Here is a 23,272-nt window from a genome sequence, read left to right as displayed (position 1 = left end):
AATATCTCAGATTTAATTCCCTTTTAAATGCAACAATTTGATATTCCTCCACTCTACTCTGAGGCAGTACATTTCAGATTCTAATCACACTTTTTTATTAAAAAAAACTTCATTCCTCATGCCAGTTTCTATTTATGCAAATCTCTTTAACTCTGTGACCTTGGGTTCTTCATCCACCTGCCCCCACACCTCACCACAAACTAGTGGGGACACTGTCTTCCCAACTGTCCCTCTTGTGGTTTTGAACGCATTCATCAAGCCTTCTCCAAAACTTCTCCATAAGGTAAAGATCTCCAGCTTCTTCATTCTATCTATGTAACTGGATGCAACATTCTAGCCGATGTTGAACCTGTGTTTTATAGAAGATTACAGTTAACCTCCTTGCTGTCGTACACTCACCATTATTTATAAAACTAAGGATACCAGTGCTTTATTACCTGCTGTTTATCTTGTCCTGCTACCCTCAGTGATTTGTGTACATAAATGCCCAGGTTTCTCTGCTCCTGAACCCCCTTTTGAATTGTTATTCCATATCGTGTCTCCATATTCTTCTCCTTGTTTCTTTGTATTGAATTACATCTGCCCATTGTCTGCCTTTTCCACTGAGCTTTGCATCACCTTTTTGAAGGTTGCAATTACTTACCTAAGGAAGGATGCATTTTGTCTCCAGCTGCAACAGTAAAAGCTCATTAAATTGATTCCTGGGATATCTTGCGGGGAGAGATTGAATAGAATGGGCCTATACACTTTATAGTTGATAGGAGTGAGAAGAGATCTGATTGAAATTATCAATACAGGGGTATCAGAGGAGTAGATAGAGAGACCTGACTAGAGAATCAGCTACTGTGTGAGGATTAAAGATCAGCCACATGAGGAGGAGATAAGTTTCTTCGCTTGGAGGGCTGAGAATCTTTGTAATTTTTGATCAAATTGCATTTTAGTGCTCTGCTGTTGAGGGTATACAGAACTCAGTAGATTATTGGTGTTTAGTGGAATTGGGCAGCTCGATGGATTGACTACAGGTCATCATCCATGATCCTAGTGAATGATGGAACAGGCTCCTGCAGGTGTGTGGCCATCTCTTCCCATCTCTACATTCTCTCATCTGTACCATATACCACTTCTCAATATTATTGGGTTTGCATATTATAGAAAATGTAGCACGAGAGAGCAGCTGTGTCAACAGAAACCTGTTAATTTATTTTCAGTTTAGGGAGGGGTCAGGATCTCCTAATTGAATTAAACAATGCCTCAAATGCACAGCAGGACAGAGAGCCTGTGGGGAGAGAAGCTTTCATCAGAAAAGTCATTAACTTGACAAGTTCTGATGAAGCAAAAACAGAAGTTGCTGGAAAAGCTCAGCAGGTCTGGCAGCATCTGTGAGGGAAAAAAATCAATGTTAATGTTTCAGGTCCAGTGATCCTTCTTCAGAACCGAAACGTTAACTCTGATGTTTTCTTCACAGATGCTGCCAGACCTGCTGAGATTTTCTGCAACTTCTGTTTCTGTTCCTAATTTACAATGTCTGCAGTCATGTCGGTTTCTATTAAGTTCTGATGAAAGGTCATCAACTTGAAAAACTTTCCATCCTTACTTCACGTTTCCAGCATCCGCCACACATTTTGATTTTCTGTTTTGGACTGACGGTGTCAGTTAATGCTACATCCTGCTCTGTCACCAATAGGCTAATGTACATTCACTGCGATTCATAATCATATCTAGAGTTCTAGAATTGGCTGCTTTTGGAACTCTTTGTAATTGATACACCAGTAAACTAATATTTGAGCTAGTGTTTTCCGTTGAGAGATTTGAAGTGTATTTCAGTAGCAAATGTAAGATAGGAATATTACTATGTCTGTACAGTTTATGTTCCATGTCTCAATTTAAAAGCCACAAAATTAAATTATTTCAATAAATTGGTTCAACTTGCTGTAAACCAATTGCTTAGAAGTTGTAAGATACCATGGCAACAAGTCTTAGCTTTAAAAGGTCCAAGAAAGTGTATTCACTGTTTCAGGTGAACATTAGTCAACAGCCTATCGGAGTGTTTGACTTATCTGTCAGAGGTGATGCAGCTTGATAAGAAGAATGAGAAGGAGGAGTGTCAGCTCACTGACACAGTTTAAAGTGGGTGTATTGGACAGAGAGCTGTAGAGGAATTGAGGAAAGGTGTTAGGAGCCAGTGATTCCATGTTAATAAAGAGGCATTGAGGACAACAATAAGAAAGTTTGCTAAGACTTTATAAAACACTAGTCATACTCAACTGGAGTATTTTGTTCACTTCTGGTTATTAACAGTCTGAGGTTTGTCAGGAGCTTTGAGAAGCTGCAGATGCAATTTACGGGAATTGTCTTAGCGATGAGGGACTTCAATTCATTGAGGAAGCTGGGATTTTTTTCCCCTGAGAGCAGCAAAGGTTAATTTCATGGAAATGTTAAAAATTATGAAGTTTCTTTTCATCAAAAAAATACGTAGAAATTGTTCCATTGATAGAAGGGTCACAGATTTGAGAAATTGACAACCAGATTTGAAATGAGAAGTTTATTTCCATGGAAGTAATTAGGAGGCACAGTGGTCACAGCGCCAAGGACCCTGGTTCGATTCCACCCTCGAGTGACTATCTGGGTGGTGTTTGCACATTCTTCCTGTGTCTGCGTGGGTTTACTTCGGGTGCTCCGTTTCTTCCCACAGTCCAAAGATGTGCTGATTAGGTGGATTGGCTATACTAAATTGCCCATAGTGTTCAGAGATGTCTAGGTTAGGTGTGTTAGCCACGGGAAATATGGGGTTACAGGGATTGTGTTGGGGGCTGAGTTTCGGTGGGATACTGTTTGGAGGATCACTGCACGCTCAATGAGTCAATGGCCTCTTTCTGTATTTTAGCAATTCTATGAAATTATAATCTGGAATGTGCAGCTGTGTAAGGGTGGGGAATCGGATTCAGCAAAAACCTTTCAAAAATAATTGGATTAATGCATTAATGTGAGTGGCTTGGTTGGAAATTTGCAAGTGATGGTATTCCCATGTATCTGCTGCCTTGCCCTGTGGATTGTGGTGGTCATATGCTTGAAAGTTGCTAGTGAAGATTATTTGACTTTCTGCAGTACATCTTGTACGTACTGCTGCTACTGAGTGTGGGTGGTGGAGGGGGTGGCTGTGATGCTTATCTCACAGGGTTGTTTGTGCTGGACGGTGTCAAGCTTCTTGTGTGTTGTTGGAGCTGCACCCATTCAGTCAATTGGGGAGTATTCCATCACACTCCTGACTTCTGTTGTAAATGGTGGTCAGGCTTTGGGAAGTCAGGAGATAAGTTACTCATCACGTTCTTAAGTTATGACCTGCACTTATAACCACAGCATTTACGTGGTTGGTCCAGTTGAGTTTCTTATCAATGGTAACCCCAGGATGTTGATAGTGAGGTATTCAGTGATTTTTAAATCATTGAATGTGAGGAATAATTAGATTCTCTATTTGAAAATGGTCAATATTTGGTGTTTGAGTTGCACATATTCATTGCCACTTTTCAACTCAAACTTGGCTACAGTCCGGATCCTGTTGCATTTGAACATGGACTGATTCAGTTGTGAATGGTACTGAATATTGTGCAATCATCAGCGAACATTCCCATTTCTGACCTTATGATGAAGGGAAGGTCATTGATGAAGCAGGTGAAGATGAATTTTTATTTTAGAAAGCAGTAATATAAAGATGGTAGTCCCTGGAATGCTACCTGATCCACGGGAAAATGCTCATAGGGTAACTAAGATCAGAGAGCTGAATGTGTTGGAAAAACAACTTTTCAATTCATGGGGCACTGGTGACAAACTGAGGGGAGGGGGAGCTGATCATGACTATTTTCACCAGTCATTCAGCAAATGTCCCACAGAGTCAGGACTGATTCTTGACGTTTTCAAAACTCTACCAAAGCCTTTGTTCTGAACTGGGTAAGAATGAATATTCACATCAACTAGCTGCTGGTCATTTGCTGATGATCACTAGTCAGCTGTTTTTCATGCTGAAGGAAGGTGGATTTATAATTACTGGAGCTGACTCATAAAAATAGGCCACTGCCTCTACTGAGTTAATCATACAATGTCACAACGACAGTAATTGGCCATTTGGCCCATTGTTCCTGTACCCTTTTCCAGGTTCTTTGAAAGTGCTATACTATTGCTCTGTATGTTATCCTGATCTTCTTAATCTGGTGTTGTCATGTAATTGGGAAGGTCCATGCTGATGATTGTACCTCTCTCTCTCTTATCACAGCCATCATAAGTTGTATGAAATCCCCATGAGACGCCAAACTGACCAATTTTGCTGACTGACTATTGCCAGGATAGAAGCATTTCCCACCAGGTTTCATCAACAAAAGTAAAATAACTCTCTGTTGTAAAGCATTAAACTTTAACAAGTATTAGAGAAAAGAGAGAATTTCTAATCAACTACTTTGCTACATAAACTACAAATGCACACATGCCCTCAATTATGACTGGAGAGGGTTGTTGAACAGAGAGACCTGGGTGTATGTATATAGTTCCTTGAAAGTGGCGACACAGACAGGGTGGTGAAGAATAATCACAAGGGGCATGGATAGGGTGAATAGTCAAGGCCTTTTTCCAAGGGTAGGGGAGTCCAAAACTAGAGGGCATAAGTTTAATGTGAGAGGGAAAAGAATTTAAAGGGACCTGAGGGATAGTTTTTCACAGAGGTTGGTGTGTGTATGGAATGAGCTGCCAGAGCAAGTGGTAGAGCACGTACAGTTGCAGCATTTAAAAGACATTTGGACAGGTACATCGAAAGGGAAGGTTTAGAGGGATACGGGCAAAACACTGGCAAATGGGACTAGTTTAATTTAGGAAACCTGGATGGCATGGAGAGTTTGAGCTGAGCGGCATGTTTCTGTATTACCTCTATGACTGCTGCCTTGGCACTTACAGCTTTTAACAAGCCCCAGCTCCACCAGTCAGTTGTTGTCAGGTTCTTAGTGCTGTGTAGTTTCATTCTGCCCCTTACTGATTCTTGAAAGAAAATTGCATTGCACAGCTCAACTTTCTGTAATATTCCATTTCAATTTGTAAAACCACCTGCTCTTTCAGCCACATTGCAATCCTTTTTTCATCTCAGTCTTGAAAAACACCAAGGTTTTTCATTTACACCGAGGTTTTTGTCTTGAAAATAAATTTGTCTCTTCCTACCCAATCTAACGGGGTTCAGTTTCTTGTTGCCTGTGGAGTTTGTGATGTTCCTCATGGATAGCAGAAGTTCTCATTCGTAGTAGCAAACAATTCCTGTTGTTTGCAAGAAGGGAAAGGCAAGGAGAGAAAAGAATAGAAAGGAGAGCCAAGCACTGGGAAGTTGTACTGCCCTCTGACGTCCAAACATAGGATTAGAGATTTGTCACATCTGGAATGTAACAGGGTGATGATAGGTTGGTTATCTTTCATCTTTCTTTTATCACTTGGTTTTTTTTTGAAGCTTTGTTAATCATTTGTGTTCTTTCTCATTGGGAGATTTAATGGGGGTTTCATCAAGCCCAGGTCAGAGAGTTGTGCAGTGTCAGTGGGGAATTTGGCACTTTATCAATGGATAGTTTGAAGCAAATGAGTTCTGTAGCAGAGTTTTACAGCATTTCTAAATCAGTTCTTTCGTTGCAGTGTCTCACTGTGTCAAGATGACGGCTCTTCAAGTTTTATCAAAGCTGTGCAGACCTGGACTGCAGGCCTACAGCACTGGAGTCAGGAAGTTCTGTCTTTCTCCAAATGGTGCATCCCAAAGTCACTTTGATGTATTAGTGGTGGGAGGTGGAACGGGAGGAATTACTATGAGTGCTCGGCTGAAGAGAAAAGTGGGAGCTGGAAATGTAGCCATTATTGAACCAAGTGAGGTAAGAGCCTTCATTTCCCTTATTGGTGAACAAAATGTTTTAAGAAATGTCTTGAAGAATGAGTGAAGTTGGGAGCTGTGGAGTGTAGAGAGAGAAGGTGAGAGCTATGCACTGGTGGTGGTGATTAAAAGTTGGGGATGCTCAAGAAACTAAAGTTGAATGAGCACAAAACTGAATCCAGGGCTGCAGGAAATTATCAACAAATGCCTGACCCACCCTTCAGGTTTTTTTTAATCAAAATGTTTAGAGATGTTATCTCACACCACTGGAGCAGTTGGGACTTGAATTCTAGCTTTCTGGTCCAGAGGTAGGGACAGTGACAATGGGTCTCAAGAACCCCCTAACCAGCTTCATCCCCTTCTGAATCCACATTCCCCAACCCCCATAGTCTTCAGCTTCCACAGCTCCCCCCTACCTCTCTAAAAAGCCCCAGGCCCAGTGATGAGGTATTCCTAATAAAAACAAAAAGAACTGAGGATGCTGTAAATCAGGAACAAAAACAAATTTGCTGGAAAAGCTCAGCAGGTCTGGCAGCATCTGTGCAGGAAAAAGAGTTAACGTTTCGCGTCCAGTGACCCTTTCTCAGAACCGGACCCAAAACGTTAACTCTGTTTTCTCCTTCATAGGTGATGAGATATTCCTGGTTGGTAGGCAGTGCTGTTCACTGCTCACCATATCAGTGTTAGTGAAGGAGTAGAGAATCCTGTGGGACATCGACAGCTCTGCCTATCATCCTGATCCATTTCACCAGCTTCTGTCTCAGCTGCTGCTTTTTGCAAAAGATCCGGATCCAATTGGCCTCATATGAAACAAGTATCGTGTAATGTTGGTATTGCGACTATAATTGTCATCTTACAATGAACAAGAACAAAGAAAATTACAGCACAGGCACAGGCCCTTCAGCCCTCCAAGCCTGCGCCGATTCAGATCCTCTGTCTAAACCTGTCACCTATTTTCCAAGGATCTGAATCCCTTTGTTCCCTGCACATTCATGTTTCTGTCTAGATACACCTTAAACGCTATCATGCCCACCTCTGCTGGCAACACATTCCAGGCATCCACCACCCTCTGTGTAAAGAACTTTCCACACATATCTCCCTTAAACTTTTCCCTGCTCACTTTGAAATCATGACCCCTAGTAATTGAGTCCCACACTCTGGGGGGGGGAAGCTTCTTGCTATCCACCTTGTCTTTACCTCTCATGATTTTGTAGACCTCAATCATGTACCCCGTCAACCTCCATCTTTCTAATGTAAATAATCCTAATCTACTCAACCTCTCTTCATAGTTAGCGCCCTCTGTACCAGGCAACATCCCAGAGAACCTCCTCTGCACCCTCTCTGAAGCATCCACATCCTTTTGGTAATGTGGTGACCAGAACTGTGTGCAGTATTCCAAATGTGATTGGACCAAAGTCCTATACAACTGTAACATGAACGTGTCTCATGCATTGTCTGGTCGGTACCCTCCAGCTGCAACCCCTCTGTCACCCCGGCCAAACTCAGTCCATCTAATTTAGACACTCTTGCATTACCTCTGCACTTTCATCTTTGCCCCCCCCCCCCCATCAATAGCTATCTGCAGCTACAAAGTCCCACTCTTTGCTACTCTGTCCAATAACTTCTCACCATCACCCCCTCCTTTAAGCACCCTTTTGTTTTGCATCTGTCCAATATTTCTTCACCCTTTTTAGGTTTCCTTTCCAGCATTGTCCTGGTGAATATCTTAACTGCTCTCATTGGCTTTCATGTGCTTTCAGTAACAGTGATAAGATCATTGTGCGAATTCAGCAAGGCTGCTCCTATAATACACACCCTGTTTGTAAAGTTGCTTTTATGACTTTGGGAGCAGTCGTCATACGATAGAACTCTGGGCTAGTTATAAAACTTTGTGGGAGGTTATAGGATGGGTTTGACTGCTGTCTTTAGAACTTATTGGTGATCGAAGTGGTTTACTCTTTACTGTAAATATTAGAAAGGAGTTTTGCAAACATTGGCATAATTACTTCAGTATTTGGCAGCTGTGAGCAGAGTGACATTGGTTCCAACAATGTCTTTGAAGTGTCTAAAGAGGGCCATAAGACCTCAACCATGTTGCTGCAGAGGCCAGGACCTCAGGCTGCTTCACACTGTGTAAGCACAACATGAGCATCTTCATTTCAATATTTATAGCATATTGAAAATGACGAGAAATAGTTGCACTTTCCAAACCTTCTCCCACTGAGTTGGTTTACTTCTGTTGGAATTGGTCACTGGGGAATACTGTGGTAATGGCATCAAAGGGAGAAAGTGTTTCATTCTGTTTTTGTTTTATTCTTTTAATGTCTTTGGGTGTATCTTTCAGAAGCATTACTATCAGCCCATGTGGACCCTGGTGGGTGCTGGAGCTAAACCACTGAACAAATCAGGGAGATCAACAGCCAGTGTTATCCCATCAGGAGTCACATGGATCAAGTCCAGTGTTCAGGAATTTGATCCAGACAAGAACCTTGTTCGTAATGACGATGGCACACAGGTGAGAGACAATGGGTCAGCTGATTCTCTGGTGGGACCTGGCAATGTTCAAACCTTCTCACTGTCAGAATTGGGAAGGCTTATTTTATTAATTCAGTATTTTTCTTTTAGGTCTCCTACAAATACTTGATTATTGCTTTGGGATTGCAGCTGCAATATGAAAAGGTATTTTTTTTATTGTTTTCTCCAGATTTGGGGGTTCCCATAAGCATGTATTTTCAGTTAATACTTGAGTTTCTAACTTGGGCTTTCATTACAAACATTGATTAAATTTCTATAGGTAATAAAGCAGTGTCCCGCTTCCTGTCATATGTTCCTGAACTGATGAATGCTGAGTATGACCATTCATTAAAAAGACAGTTTCTGGACATTGTGGAGTAGGGGAGGGGTGTGAGGGTAAGCGTGTAGAAAGAAGAGCAAGGGGCAATATTTAATTGTCTTTTTGGAGGCTGAGGCTTCAATCTCATAACGTTTAATTTCTCAGGGTGGTCATTACTAATGATCATTTGTGAACTATGCATCCCTCTATATTTCTGATTGCACGTTATAACCTGCCACTTTGAGCAAGGACCGTAAGTTAGTGAAATCTGTGCACAGACTCTAACAGTTTGCTATTAGCAACAACCAGTTTCTATGTGGCTGCCACAGGTTTTCCATATCACTTTGTACTAATAGCAGAATCAGTCTTGTCCTTTCATCCATGGTCATAAGCAAAATGTAGGCCATGAAATCTGCGACCCACTTGTGTACACTCCTGTGTTCTCCCTCTACCCCTCCCCTCCAGCATACAGCAGTTTCCTGTTTCTCCTACATCCTTCTAACAGTGAATACATCTGAGATGTTACAAACCATTCTATTGGCCATTCTTTCCATGGCAGTAGTCCATGGTCAGTGTTTGAGATTATTGGTTGATTGGCCATTGGTTGAATAGCATTACTACTTTGTAAAGTTGCTCCAATCTGTTGTTACATATGAGACTGTGAATTGTTACATTCAAGCACTTCTACTTTTCAGCTGCTGAGGTTCTGTATATGGGAAAGGTCAAGTCAGCAGCTGTCAGAGTAATGTGGGAGTAGGAGTGCGTGGCAGACAATCCCAATGTAATTTTATCCAAGGAAAACACATACCTTAGGAATTTTTGACAGATTTACATTTGACAAGTTTGAAGGTGTTTCCTGTTCAGTGTTTAACAATGATCCATAAGACTATTAATTATAATCCACAAGCAATAAATTTGTATGATTCACCATTACCCAATGAGGTCAGATATGAAGTGTGTCTCAGTCCTAGCCTCAGCCTCCGGAAACTGTGCCAAGAGCTGTACCAGAGCAAGTCAGAGGTAGGAATCCTGCAACAAGTAACTCATCTCTTCTCTGCTGCCAACCTTCTCACTGTTCATCATCTACCTGACACAAGTCAGGAGTGTAATGGAATACTCCCCACTTGTCTGGATGGGGGTAGCTCCAACAGCACTCAAGGAGCTCAACACCATCTAGGACAAAGCAGCCTGCTTCATTGGCACCATATCCTCAAGCATCCACTAAAATGAAACAAAGAACAGCAGATATAGGAAATCTAAAGCAGGAACAAATCATAAGAGAAACTCAGCAGGTCCAGCAGCATCCATGGAGAGAGAGACTGAGTTAACATCAGAATTATTCTGCAAAGGATAACTGGACTCAATGTTAAGCACTCTTCTCTCCACAGATGTTGGGAGACCTGCTGAGTTACTTCAACATCCTCTGTTTTCACTCAGGATCAGGACCAAGGAGCACCATCCTGCTGGGGACAATGGAGCCGGTTAATGGTTGAACTGTATGTCCTTGCGTGTATAACATTACAAGCTGGGTAGTTCTCCTCAAGCCCCTGGGCCAACATTTATCTGAGTGACCAATACTGAATAAATCATTTGTTTCATTGCTGGTTGTGGGACTTGGCTGTGATAAATTGGCAGCAATGTTTCTTACCTGTTTTATAAATAGAAATTTCTCTTCAGAAAGGAAGTTTTCCTCTATTAACGCACAAATAAAATCCATTCATACTCCTCCACTGTTCTTCAATTAGATTGTTGAAAGTTAGACACTGGTAACAGCATTTTCAAGGGCAGTCATTCCTGCAGCTCCCCATGTTCCCAGCAATGGTGTTCACCTTCCTGCTCTGAAATGTAAACCCTTTGTGTGTAAACAATGACTTTCCGCTGATTAATGGCAGAAGCTGCACATTGTGGGTGTATGAGTGATTCAGGCAATGCAAAGTTCCACCATGACTGTTTCAGTCAACATTCCTTTTGAACCTTGTTTCCAGTCAGGCAGCAATGTGGGCGCCTCTAAAGAACATTTATTTTTCATTTTATTTTTCAGATTAAGGGACTTCCTGAGGGGTTCACTGATGGTAAAATTGGCTCGAACTACTCTGTGAATTTTGTTGAGAAAACCTGGAAAGCCTTACAAGATTTTCGCGAAGGAAATGCCATTTTTACCTTTCCCAATACACCCGTTAAATGTGCTGGCGCTCCACAGAAGATCATGTATCTGTCTGAACACTACTTCAGGAAGGTAACCAACTCATTTGATCAGTCCAAATTTGACTTAGCGTACACGTTCCAAATCTTCTCAAATGTTTAGTTGACGCCATTTCGGGCAGGAACAGGAAGACAGAGTTTGACCAGGAGTGTCACTGTGGAAGCTCAGTGCTGGTGAATTTTGCACTGTCTTGATGTTACAAGTAAAGAATTTGAGGTTTGTGATTAATAAGTAGTCTGAGATGTAAGGTTGACAATGTCTGTTTCACTGACCCCTGTTCTTATCAATGCGAGTCAGATGGTCTGGGCAAAAGAAGGTGCTCAATGTAAATGTACCTTAATATTAAGCACGTCTACCTGTTGGAGACTGGAAATTGGTATAGTATGTGCGAAGGCTCCTGTCCTTCTGAGGTTTAATCCCTTTCAATAGGCACACAATGCTTTTCATCTGTGCACTGATATTTAATATTGCCATTACTTTGTGTCCCTGCTGAATTCTTAATTTTTCTGGTTCTAAGACTGGGAAGCGGCCAAAAGCAAACATAATCTACAACACTTCACTGCCTGTGATCTTTGGAGTGAAGAAATATGCAGATGCTCTTCTAGAGATTGTTAAGACCCGGAACATTGAAGTGAATTACAGATCGAATCTTATCGAAGTTCACACAGACAAGCAAGAAGCTGTATTTGAAAAATTGGACCATCCAGGGGAAACAGAGACATTGCAGGTTTGTTTTGATGATATAATCTCTGGCATGCTTCTGTCACCCCATGCTCCCCTTCACCTTTTCTCCTTGCCCAGGGGCTGTGCCTGATGGCTAGCTGTTGGCATGAAACAGTGAGGGGCCCATGTTGACTATTTCACAGGTGGAATGTGTGCGCGTGCACATGTGCAAGCATGTACACTTTATCCAAATGTTGCAAACACTTTATTTATGTTCGACTGGTTTCTGAGTTTTTTTTAGGCTTCCTCACTCATTGAATCACAGAGCTGTACAGCATGGAAACAGACCCTTTGGTCCAAGTTGTCCATGCAGACCAGATATCCTAAATAAATCCAGTCCCATATGCCAGCATTTAGCACTTCCCTATTCATATACCCATCCAGATGGCTTTTAAATGTTGTAATTGTACTAGCCACTTCCACTTCCTCTGGCAGCTCGTTCCATACAGGCACCATCCTCTGTGTGAAACAGTTGCTCTTAAGATCCCTTTTAAAGCTTTCCCCCTTAAACCTTTGCCATCTGGTTTGGGAGTCCCCCACCCCCAGGGTAAAAACCTTATCTATTTATCCTATCTATACCCCTCATGATTTTATAAACCTCTATGAGATCAGTCCTCAGCATCTGACGCTCCAGGGAAAATAGCTGTAGCCTGCTCAACCTCTCCCTACAGCTCAAACCCTTCAACCCTGGCCAGATCTTTGTAAATTGTCTCTGAACCCTTTGGTTGAGTGATCTCAGAATGCAGTGGTGGGGGTGGAAGAGTCTGGAGTGACTGGTGGGCATATTTGCAAAACAGTTTACTAAAAGACCATATGCTTTGAAAGATGCTTCTGTTGTGCAGACATTTCCTGTGTCTTTCCAGAGACCAAAGCCTTTCTTACTATGTTCACAGTACGAGATGCTACATGTCACTCCTCCAATGGCACCTCCTGAAGTGATTCAGAAAAGTCCGTTAGCTGATGCAGGAGGCTGGCTTGATGTAAACAAGGAGAATCTACAACATTGCAGATACTCCAATGTATTTGGTATTGGAGACTGCACCAATTTACCAACATCGAAAACTGCAGCAGCAGTCGGTAGGTTGGAGCCGTACTAGCATTGGTAGAGATTCTCAATGGAGTGGATAGCCACTTCGAAAAGGAGGTGTCTTGGGTCAGATTGTCAATGAGATGTCTCAAAGTGGTAGGATTGTATGGAGCTAAGGAAGGAGGAAAGAGCAGGGAGTCACTGACCATGAGGTGCACAGTCAGCCCAAAGGGATCTAAAGAAAAGAAATGGGAGTGTGTGTGAAGGTTGTGCACTTGCTGGTTAATGATTAAGTGAGTTAGGTATTCTCCTAGCAGCACAGAACAGGAATAAATTCATGTGTAATTCTTCTCAATCTGTTACTGAAATAAACCCAAACTGTACTGAGAAACTACTGTCTTCACAAGGTAAAGATTTCCATTCACTGTGCAGACGCAAGATTCCCTCTTACAAATGTTAGAAATACTAGCAGCCTGGAACTTCTGGAATGTCTGACTTCAGAGAAATGGCTTTGAGTGATTTTGTTTTAATCAGACAGTGAATAGTTAAAAGCCAAGATTAGTTTTTGCACTGTGTGTGTCAAGTTGCAGATAATGCAATGAGCTTTGATGCTGTACCGCAATTTCCCAGGATCTGCTGGAGGTTGTGGACTTGATGTCTTTTGCAATAAAATTCAAGTATAATCTGCCTTTTATGCAGCACCAGTCTGGATGTCTGATATGGGATACTTAAAGTACAACTGTGATAAGGGCCAGTGGCTGTAGATCCAGTGGTCTAGGAAAAGAATGTGAAGTATTTGCACTATTGGTTGCTCAATCAGATTTATAATCGTGTGATCTCAAACAAATTAGATTATGATAGAAGTCCTGAGATACTCTGAACTTTGCTGCTTACCCTTCTCACGTTTCTGGTTAGAGAACAATTATTAAAGTGGATGCTGATGGATTGTAACCAGGGTAGAAGGAGTTAAGTCATTTAATACAATGTTTTCTGTGCATATGTTAGTGATTGTTTGAATATAAATCTTACATTTCCCAGAATTTGGTAGACTATAACAGAACATATTGGCTTGTTAAAGTCTTAACACACAGCTCATGTTTCCGTTTAGATGTTAAAGGACAGGCTGTGCAGTAAAGCAATGAGCTGAATGGGCAGTTGGCATTTGTATACAAGCTGATGTTCCATCATGCCCCTGTGACACCTCCACTTGTCCAGTTCTTCCTCCAATATTCTAATTTCAACAAAGCAGGGTGGGTCTGATCAGGTTTTTCGTTCAACTCCCTTCCCTCTGCTGTCAGCTGTAGGAGGAGCTTGCAGAGTTTGAAGAAACTTTTACTTCCTCACAGGATAAGGAAGTAGAATCAGGTTTGAAATTTATTGTTACATGGGAGTCAAATAATTTGAATCTACATAGATTTAAAAGAGTGAACCTAAATATGCAAATAACTTCAGCTACAATCGCTAAAGGAGGGGTTGGGTATAAGAGGCAGGGGAAGGTAAATTTACTGGGAGCTGTTGCTGCTTAATCTGTGTTGCACATTAGAAGTTATTAAACATCTTGATTTATTCCTTCAGCTGCACAGTCTGCAGTGCTCAGTCAGACCATTTCATTGGTAATGAAGAACCAGAAGCCAACACATAAGGTAGGAGCTTTCTCACATCAGCATCTCCATCCTACAATATCTGGCCTGATGTTTCCTACCCCCAATGCACCCCCTCTCCCCACAATAGCCACCCTGACACCTGCCCCCCCCCCGCAATAGCCGCACTGATGACCCCCCTCTCTGCAATAGCTGCACTGACACCCCCCGCAATAGCCGCACTGATGACCCCCCTCTCTGCAATAGCTGCACTGACACCCCCTGCAATAGTTGCAATGATGCCCCCCCCCACCGGGTAATAGCCGCACGGACGCACCACACTCCCTGCAATAGCCGCTCCGATACTCCCCTGCAATAGCTGCACTGACGCGCCCCCCCCCCCGCAATAGCCGCACTGATGACCCCCCTCTCTGCAATAGCTGCTCTGGCACCCCCTGCAATCGTCGCACTGATGGCCCTCTTTTCCCCCCCCCGGTATTAGCCGCACTTACGCGCCCCCACCCTCCCTGCAATAGCCGCTCTGATACCCCCCATGCAATAGCTGCACTGACACTCCCTCCCCCGCAATAGCTGCTCCAACCCCCCACCCCGCAATAGCCGCTCCAACGCGCCCCCCCCCCACCCCGCAATAGCTGCTCCAACGCCCCCCCACCCCCACCCCGCAATAGCTGCACTGACCCCCCTCCACATGTGTTCATCCTCGTTTCACCAACTGGGAGCCGAAGGTTTACGAACATGATTCAGCTTCTTGCAGCCCTTTCATGATTATATACTTCTCCAATTAAAGTAAGATCAAAGTAATCCATCTGATGCACTGGTGTGAAAAAGGCCAGTCAGCCCCTCATGCCCATTCCATAATTCAGTAAAATTGTGGTTGATCAGGTCTCTGTTCCCATCCTGGCCTCATATCCTTTGATTCTCCTCCAGAGTCCAACTGTCTATTGGTCTCAGCCTTGAATATATTCATCTACAATTGCACAGACACAATTCTGTGGGAGATAATTCTCAGTAAAACAAAATTCCTCCTCTGTCCAACATGATGAGTCCCTTCTCCTGACATAATGAGGCTGCTGGTATAAAATAGACCTTCAGAGTCTGTCCTGTCATAGTCTCTTATGGTTTTTATAGATTTCAATCACATGACTTGCTTAGTTTCTAAACTCCAGTGAGCATTAGCTCATTCATCTCTGTCTCTGCTTATGGGAGAGCTCCTCTCATTCTTCAGTCAGTCAAGTGGTTCCTACTTTTGGTTAGGAGACCAGACCTGCCTCACCACTGGTGGATAGTTGCAGCCTTCACGATCTACAGCTCACGTGTTCACACAGACCCACAATGCCCTTAGGGAGAGATTTCCAGGATTTTGACCCAGCATCTCTCAGCTGTAGCTGGTATCACATCTGCAGAAAGGGAGGTTGTGGAGGAGGGTTTGTCCACTGAGTCAGTATGGGTGAAAGTCAGAAACAGGAAAGGGGCAGTCACTTTATTAGGAGTTTTCTACAGCACCCCCCCACCCCCACCTAATAGCAACAGAGACACTGATGAACAGATTGGGAGATAGATTTTGGAAAGGTGCAGAAGTATTAGGGTTGTTGTCATGGATGAATTCAACTTCCCTAATATCGACTGGAACCTCCTAAGTGCAAATGGATGGAGCAGATTTTGTCAGGTGTGTCCAGGAAGGATTTCTGACTCAATATGTAGATAAGCCAACTATAGGGGAGGCCATATTGGATTTGGTGCTTGGCAATGAACCAGGCCAGGTGTCAGATCTCTCAGTGGGAGAGCATTTTGGTGATAGTGACCACAACTCCCTGACTTTTACTAGAGTAATGGAGAGGAATAGGAGCAGATGGTATGGGAAAGTACTTACTTGGGGGAAGGGGAATTACAACGCTATTAGGCAAGAACTATGGAGCACCAGTTGGGATTGGATGTTCTCAGGGCAATGCATGATAGAAATTTGGAGGTTGTTTTGGGAGCAGTTGCTACGAGTACTGGATGGGTTTGTCCCACTGAGGCAAGGAAAGGATGGTAAGGTGAATGAACCCTGGATGATAAGACATGTGGAACATCCAGTCAAGAGGAAGAAGGAAACTTATTTAAGGTTGAGGAAGCAAAGATCAGACAGGGCTGTAGAGGTCTAAAAGGTAACCAGGAAGGAACTGAAGAATGGATTTAAGAGAGCTAGAAGTGGGTATGAGAAAATCTTGGTGGATAGGATCCAGGAAAACCCCAAGGTATTCCAAGAGGATGGTCAGAGTGAGGGTAAAGCCTATGAGGGATAGTGTAGGAAACTTATGCGCGGAGGTGGGGGAGGATCTTAATGAATACTTTGCTTCAGTATTCACCAATTAGAGGGACCTTGACGTTTGTGAGGACAGCATGAAACAGGCAGATATGCTCGAACAGGTTGATGTTAGGAAGGACAATATGCGAGAAATTCTGAAAAACAAGAGGATAGACGAGCTCCCTGGGCCAGACAGGATATACCCAAGATTCCTTGTTCAAGAAAGGGAATAGGGATAATCTTAGAAATTACAAATCTGTCAGTCTTACTTCTGTGGTGGGCAAATTATTGGAGAGGATTCTGAGTAATAGTATTTATGATTATTTGGAAAAGCACGGTTTGATTAGAAATAGTTAACATGGCTTTACGAGGGGAACTTAATGCCTCACAAGCCTTACTGAATTCTTTGAGGATGTGACAGAACACATTGATGAAGGTAGAGCAGTGGATGTGGTGTATATGGATTTTAACAAGGCATTTGATAAGGTTCCACATGGTAGGCTCATTCAGGAAGTGAGGAGGCATGGAATTCAGGGAAATTTGGCTATCTGGATATAAAACCGACTGTCCAATAGAAGACAGGGCAGTAGTAGATGGAAAGTATTCAGCCTGGAGCTTGGTGACCAGTGGTGATCCACATGGATCTGTTCTGGGACGTCTGCTCTTCCTGGTCTTCATGAATGACTTAGATGACAAAGTGTAAGGGTGAGTTAGTAAGTTTGCCGATGATATGAAAGTTAGTGGAGTTGTGGACAGCATAGAGGGCTGTTGTAGGTTGCAACGGGACATTGACAGGATGCAGAGCTGGGCAAAGAAGTGGCAGATGGAATTCAACCTGGAAAATTGTGAATTGATTCATTTTGGAAGATCAAATTTGAATGCAGAATACAGGGTTAATGGTAGGATTCTCAGCAGTGTGGAGGAACAGAGGGATCTTGGGGTTCATGCCCAAAGGTCTGTCAAAGTTGCAACCCAAGTTGATAGGGTTGTAAAGAAGGCATTTGGTGTGTTGGCTTTCATTGGCAGGGGAATTGAGTTTAAAGCTGTGAGTTTATGCTGCAGCCCTATAAAACTCTGGAATATTGTGTTCAGATCTGGTCACCTCATAGGAAAGATGTGAAAGCTTTAGGGGCGGCATGGTGGCTCAGTGGTGAGCACTGCAGGCTCACAGCACCAGGGACCTGTTTCAATTCCAGCCTCGGGTGACTGTCTGTGTGGAGTTTGCAGATTCTCCCTATGTCTGTGCGGGTTTCCTCCGGGTGTTCCGGTTTCCTCCCACAGTCCAAAAATGTGCAGGCTAGGTCAATTGGCCATGCTAAATTGCCCATAGTGTTCAGGGGTGTGTGGGTTATAGGGAGATAGGTCTGCATGGGATATATCAAGGGGTGGTGTGGACTTGTTGGGCCAAAGGGCCTGTTCCCACACTGTTGGGAATCTAATCTAAATCTAATCTAATCTTTGGAGAGAGGGTGCAAAGGAGATTTACCAGGATACTGCCTGGACTGAAGGGCAGGTTTTATGAGGAAAGGTTGAGGGAGCTAGGAATCTTTTTCTTGGAGCGAAGAAGGATGAGAGGTGACTTGATAGAAATGTACAAAGTGATGAGAGGCATAGATAGTGTGGATACCCAGAGACTTCTTCCCTGAGCAGAAATGACTATTACGAGGGGGCATAATTTTAAGGTGATTGGAGGAAGGTATAGGGGAGATGTCAGAGGTAGGTTCTTTACTCAGAGTGGTGAGTGTGTGGAATGTGCTGCCTGCAGTGATAGTGGAGTCAGATTCTTTAGAGACTTTTAAGCAACTCATGGATAGGCACATGGAGGATAGTAAAATGTAGGGTATGCAGGGAGATTGATCTTAGTAGGATAATAGGCTGCACAACATCATTGGCTGAAGGCCCTGTACAGTTCTGTAGTGTTCTATGTTAACAGAAGGAACAGCGATATATTGGATGGGGAGTGGTTTGGAGGCAAACTTGTAGGGGGTGGTGTTCCCATGTATCTGCTGGTCTTGCCCTTGCAAATGGAAAATGTTGAGAGTTTGGAACTTTTGAAATGCAGCCATAGCACGGTGCTTCCTCAGCACTGACCCTCTGATGTGGCGCAGCACTCCCTAAGTGCTCTCGTGATAATGGCTGCCTTGAAAAGGATTTTTAAGAACACTATTTACAAGGGTGTGATGTCATAGACACAGACAGTCTGTGCTTTCTGATGCTATTGTATGTTCCAACACAGTGACTGAGTGTGAGGCTGGTAATTTTTGTACTGGGGTGTCACAGGTCAGGATACCAGGAAACTATCTTAAATATACAGATCTGTCTGCTCTGGAATCCCTGCTGTGATTTAACATTGTCTGTCCTCTTACATAAAAGATCCCCTGACACACATGACTCCGGATGTGGTTGAATTTTAACTGCACTACTAGGAATGGGTAATAAATGCTGACCTATCCAGCCGTGCCCATGTCCCGGGGATAAAGGAGGTTCTTACCAATGGCAGTGACTGTCCTTTAACCGGGATCACAAAATTCATCATCAATACATCGCAACTTGTGAGAGCATTTCCTAGATTACATCAGTAACTACATTTTCAGGAAACTTTATATTTGGGTGTAAAGGGTTTTGGGACCCTGGGTTTGAATCATTTTGTGGTTCACCATAACAAGGTTGTTTGCTGAATTGTTTGTTTTCAGTACGATGGCTACACATCCTGCCCACTGGTTACTGGTTACAATCGCTGCGTGTTAGCTGAGTTTGATTATGAAGCACAGCCATTGGAGACTTTCCCTTTTGACCAGGGCAAGGAGAGGAGGAGCATGTTCCACATGAAAGCAGATCTCATGCCCCCTCTTTATTGGTATGCACTCCTCAAGTAAGTCCAATCTTTTAATTATTTTTCTTCCTTATTTTCCCTGCTTTTTATAAGATAAACAATGTGTAATAACACATTAATGATGAATGTCGATACTGTCTGCCTGGAAATATTTATTGGAGATAGATGTGATGCTTTGTGGTTGCCTACGGCCAAACAAAATGGGCAAGTGTCACAAGCATTAATTATCCTCGGGATGAGAAACTCTGATCCTGAGGATAATCGAAGTTTGTGACAACTGGGGCTGGCACAGTGAGGATGGTCTGTCTGCTGTCCATGTCCTTAATTACTACTTACAATGCCATTAGTTATTGGGAATGATCTGGTTTTAGTGATTCAGGGAGAGGCTTACCAGGTGATCTTTTTAACTGCTTCTAATCAGAGAATGTACAGAGAGGATAAACACTGACCGCAATCAGTTGAGCCAATGGATGTGATCTGGAAATCTGGAATATCCAGGAGAAGGGGCTCTGTTTATTTTAAATGGCAGTCAGTGAATGATACTGATTGTGTAGAAACATAGAAGAGCAGGAGCAGGCCATTTGGCCCTTCAAGCCCACACTGCCATTCAGTAATGATTCGGTAATTCTGTGACTGTGCCTGCTTTCTCCCATATCCTTAGATCCCTTAATCCCTGAGAACTATATCTAACTCCATCTTGGAAACATTCAGTGGTTTGGCCTCAACTGTTTTCTGCAAAGTCTACTGGTTAACCACTCTATGGGTGAAGAAATTTCTTGTCAGCTCAGTCCTAAACAGCCTACCCTGATTCTGGACCCCATGGGCATTGGGAACATCTATCCTGTGCTTACTGTGTCTCGTCCTGTTAGAATTTTATATGTCCCAATAGGATTTCCTCCTGCCAGTTCCGTGAATATGATCCAAACTGATCCAGTCTCTCTCCATTCATCAGTCCTGCCATCCCTAGGTAAACCTTGCATTACAGGCAGTGTTAATGAGTGAGTGTTAGTTTCTGGAAAATGTGAGATGCTGAATCAGATTGGTGTCTCCACTGAACTGATCAAGTCAGGGACTTGTCAACTCACATTTGTGCAACATGATCAGCACATATTACTTTAGTCCAGGTCCCGGTTTTAACCCTGTCCCACTAACTTGGCTGAGATGATCTTCTCAATCTGCTAAATTCAGATGTATAAAAGCTCAATGCACTTAATTCCTCTTCTTCAGACCATTCCTCCAAAACTGGGATCAGCTGAGTGAACCTTTTCTGGACTGCTCCGGTGCCACTCTACCTTTCCACAACCTGTTTGTACTGTTCTAGCTGCAGTGTCACTAGTGCCTTCTGTAGTTTTAGCAAGGCTTCCCTATGTTTACACTCCGTTCTCTTTGAAATACAGCTAGAGGGGTGGGGTTGGGTTTGGTTATGGTGGTTAGGGAGGGGGTATGGACTTTCCTGGAGTTGGGAGGATACTCCTCATGATCCTTATGAATAATGTAAAAATTGAACGTGCTTTTGGTTGGGATTACTGACAAACCACAGTGTCATTTGGGCAGTCGGTTTGATGTAAATTTCCATGCAGAAGAGTTCATTGTTATGAAGCAGTATTGTACACAATCTAGAATAATTAGCCTTCTCCACCAAAGAAGAAACTTGCTTTTAGGAATTAGTTGAATCAACTTCAAAGATGAAGTTCAATGCAGATAATTGTGAGATGATTTATTTCAGTTTGTGGGAATGTGGAGACACGCTTACAAACTAAAGGATGCAACTCCAAAGGGGGTGAAAAAGCGGAGGGATTTGAAGATTTATGTGCACAGGTCAGGACAGGTTGAGTGGATGGGTAATAAAATATACAGAACCCTATAGTCTATGCGTAGGGGTATAGAACAGTAGAACTCAGCCTCAGCTGGAGTACTGTGTCCATTTCCAGGCACACTTTAGGGGAAATGTGAGTGGAGCAGGAGATGTTTCGGGCAATGGTTTCAGGGATGAGGAACTTCCAGTACTGAAGATAAATTGAAGAAACTGGAACTGTTCTCCTTAAAGAGAAGGCTGAGTGGAAATCTGAGTGAAGTATTTAAAATTGTATGTTCTGGACAAAATCCAAAAGAAATTGTTCCCACTCCTGGAAGGATCAAGAACAAGTGAGCAAATACTTAAAACAAAAGCAGTGAAAGTGATCTAAGGAAACATTTTCAACAGAGTGTGGTTAGGATCTGGAATGCACTGTATGGTGAAAGCAGGTCCAATCGAGGCATTCGAGGAAATTAGATGATTAACTGAAAAGGAATTATGTGCAGGATTTCCGGGAGAAGGCAGGAGAATGGTATCTAAAGTGAGATGCTCATTTGGAAAGCTGGCACAAACACAGTGTACTGAATGCACTCCTGTGTGGCTGCCCAGTTTTGACATTGATTCCTGCATTAGATGTGTTCAAGATTTATGAAGAACAAGTTAGGAATAAAACTAATGTCTAATTCTAATTCAGAAATCACCTATTTAATGTAACATCCGGATTTAGTTAACATTAACAGGGCTAGGTGTGTAGCATTAACAATCCCTGAGTGTTGACTACATTCTTCAATGTTTTTCTATTTTTCAAGGGGACTTTGGGGAGGTCCGAAACCTCTGAGAACATTCATGCACCTTGGTATGAAGTAAAGGATGTCCTTAATTGTAATCTCTGTTCAGCAACCACCAACATCTCTCTCATGCGCTGGTCCTCTCTGAACTGAACTGCAATACTGTACGGGTATTCTGGCATTATCCTATCAATTCAAAATGGAATTACTGAATAGTTATCCAAAATAATAAAATTCCTTCAACTTGCTGGAGCTAGACACTAGAAATAGTTTTGTAATTATGCATCTCATCAATAAGGTTTGTTCCGTTTTTTCAGCATTGACTGTAGTTTGTGTTCTAAACTCAGAAATAGATCCAGTGTTTGCCATTTAATGAGTAAACACTCTTATCATTAACAAAACCATCACTTATTTTTCCAAAAGTGCTCCTGATTTTCATTTTTAAAAGCAGATCAACTGTACAAACACTGCTTGCTGTTTCAGATCATTGGCCTGAAAGCTTCTGCTGAAAATTTAAGCTCTGATATTAAAGCTGCAAAATTCAGGAGATCAGTCAAGGAACTATGATTGTTCAGATGTAATGAATGTTGACTATAATAAACAATAAGGTTTCATTTCTACCATTTACCTGAAATGACTAGTTAGTTTCATCATAATGTTTGAGAGACAGCCAGACACTGTGGCTCAATGGTTAACACTGCTCTCTCTTAGTGCCAGGGACTAGGTTTGATGCCACCCTCGGGTGACTGTCTGGAGCTTGCACATTCTACGTTGTCTGTGTAGGTTTCTGCTGGAAGCTCTGGTTTCCTCCCACAGTCCAAAGATGTGTAGGTTAGGTGTGTTAGCCATGGGAAATACAGGGTTACATGGATAGCATGGGGGATGGGTCTGGGTGGAATGTTGTTCAGAGGGTTGTGTGGACTTGTTGGGCTGAATGGCCTGCCTCCACACTGTAGGGGTTCTATTCAAATATTTACTGAATAGCAGTTGTGGATGTTTAAGGAGACAGCTATTTCATTATGGGTTCAAACCCAAAGCAACATGTGATAGGTGAGAGATTTTGTGATGTGATGATTGAACTAACACCCTATTAGGAACATTTCCAGTGTACAAATGTCAATTTGTAGGGGACATAGGCTTAAGGTAAAAGGGGGTAGGTTTAAAGAGATGTCGGAGGCAAGTCTTTTTACACAGAAGGTGATATGTGCCTGGAAAACACTGCCAGAGGAGACGGTGAAGGAAGTGGAGACAATAGCAACATTTTAAGAGATGCCTCAACAGATAAGGCAGAGAAGGAA

At 42.7% G+C, this 23,272-nt stretch overlaps 1 protein-coding gene across 7 annotated transcripts in view; it reads left to right on the top strand.

Moving 5' to 3' along the window:
- Positions 1–22,226, top strand: part of sqor (sulfide quinone oxidoreductase) — a 57,768-nt gene extending 35,542 nt beyond the window's left edge. For 2 of the 7 annotated variants that reach the window (XM_048563113.2, XM_048563112.2), the window contains 10 exons: positions 4,268–4,372; positions 5,656–5,885; positions 8,229–8,399; positions 8,510–8,563; positions 10,759–10,953; positions 11,438–11,647; positions 12,537–12,720; positions 14,246–14,313; positions 19,252–19,430; positions 21,996–22,226. In XM_048563113.2, coding sequence (XP_048419070.1) covers position 4,372; positions 5,656–5,885; positions 8,229–8,399; positions 8,510–8,563; positions 10,759–10,953; positions 11,438–11,647; positions 12,537–12,720; positions 14,246–14,313; positions 19,252–19,430; positions 21,996–22,053 — 1,350 coding nt within the window. In that variant the 5' untranslated portion in view covers positions 4,268–4,371 and the 3' untranslated portion in view covers positions 22,054–22,226. The remainder of the gene's footprint in view (positions 1–4,267; positions 4,373–5,655; positions 5,886–8,228; positions 8,400–8,509; positions 8,564–10,758; positions 10,954–11,437; positions 11,648–12,536; positions 12,721–14,245; positions 14,314–19,251; positions 19,431–21,995) is intronic. The other 5 variants (XM_048563115.2, XM_048563111.2, XM_048563114.2 and 2 more) reach the window with 4 other exon arrangements.
- Positions 22,227–23,272: the final 1,046 nt, after the last annotated feature.

Source organism: Stegostoma tigrinum, chromosome 33 (genome assembly GCF_030684315.1).
Source record: "Stegostoma tigrinum isolate sSteTig4 chromosome 33, sSteTig4.hap1, whole genome shotgun sequence".
Classification (NCBI taxonomy): domain Eukaryota; kingdom Metazoa; phylum Chordata; class Chondrichthyes; order Orectolobiformes; family Stegostomatidae; genus Stegostoma; species Stegostoma tigrinum.
This window is presented reverse-complemented; position numbering and strand designations above follow the sequence as displayed.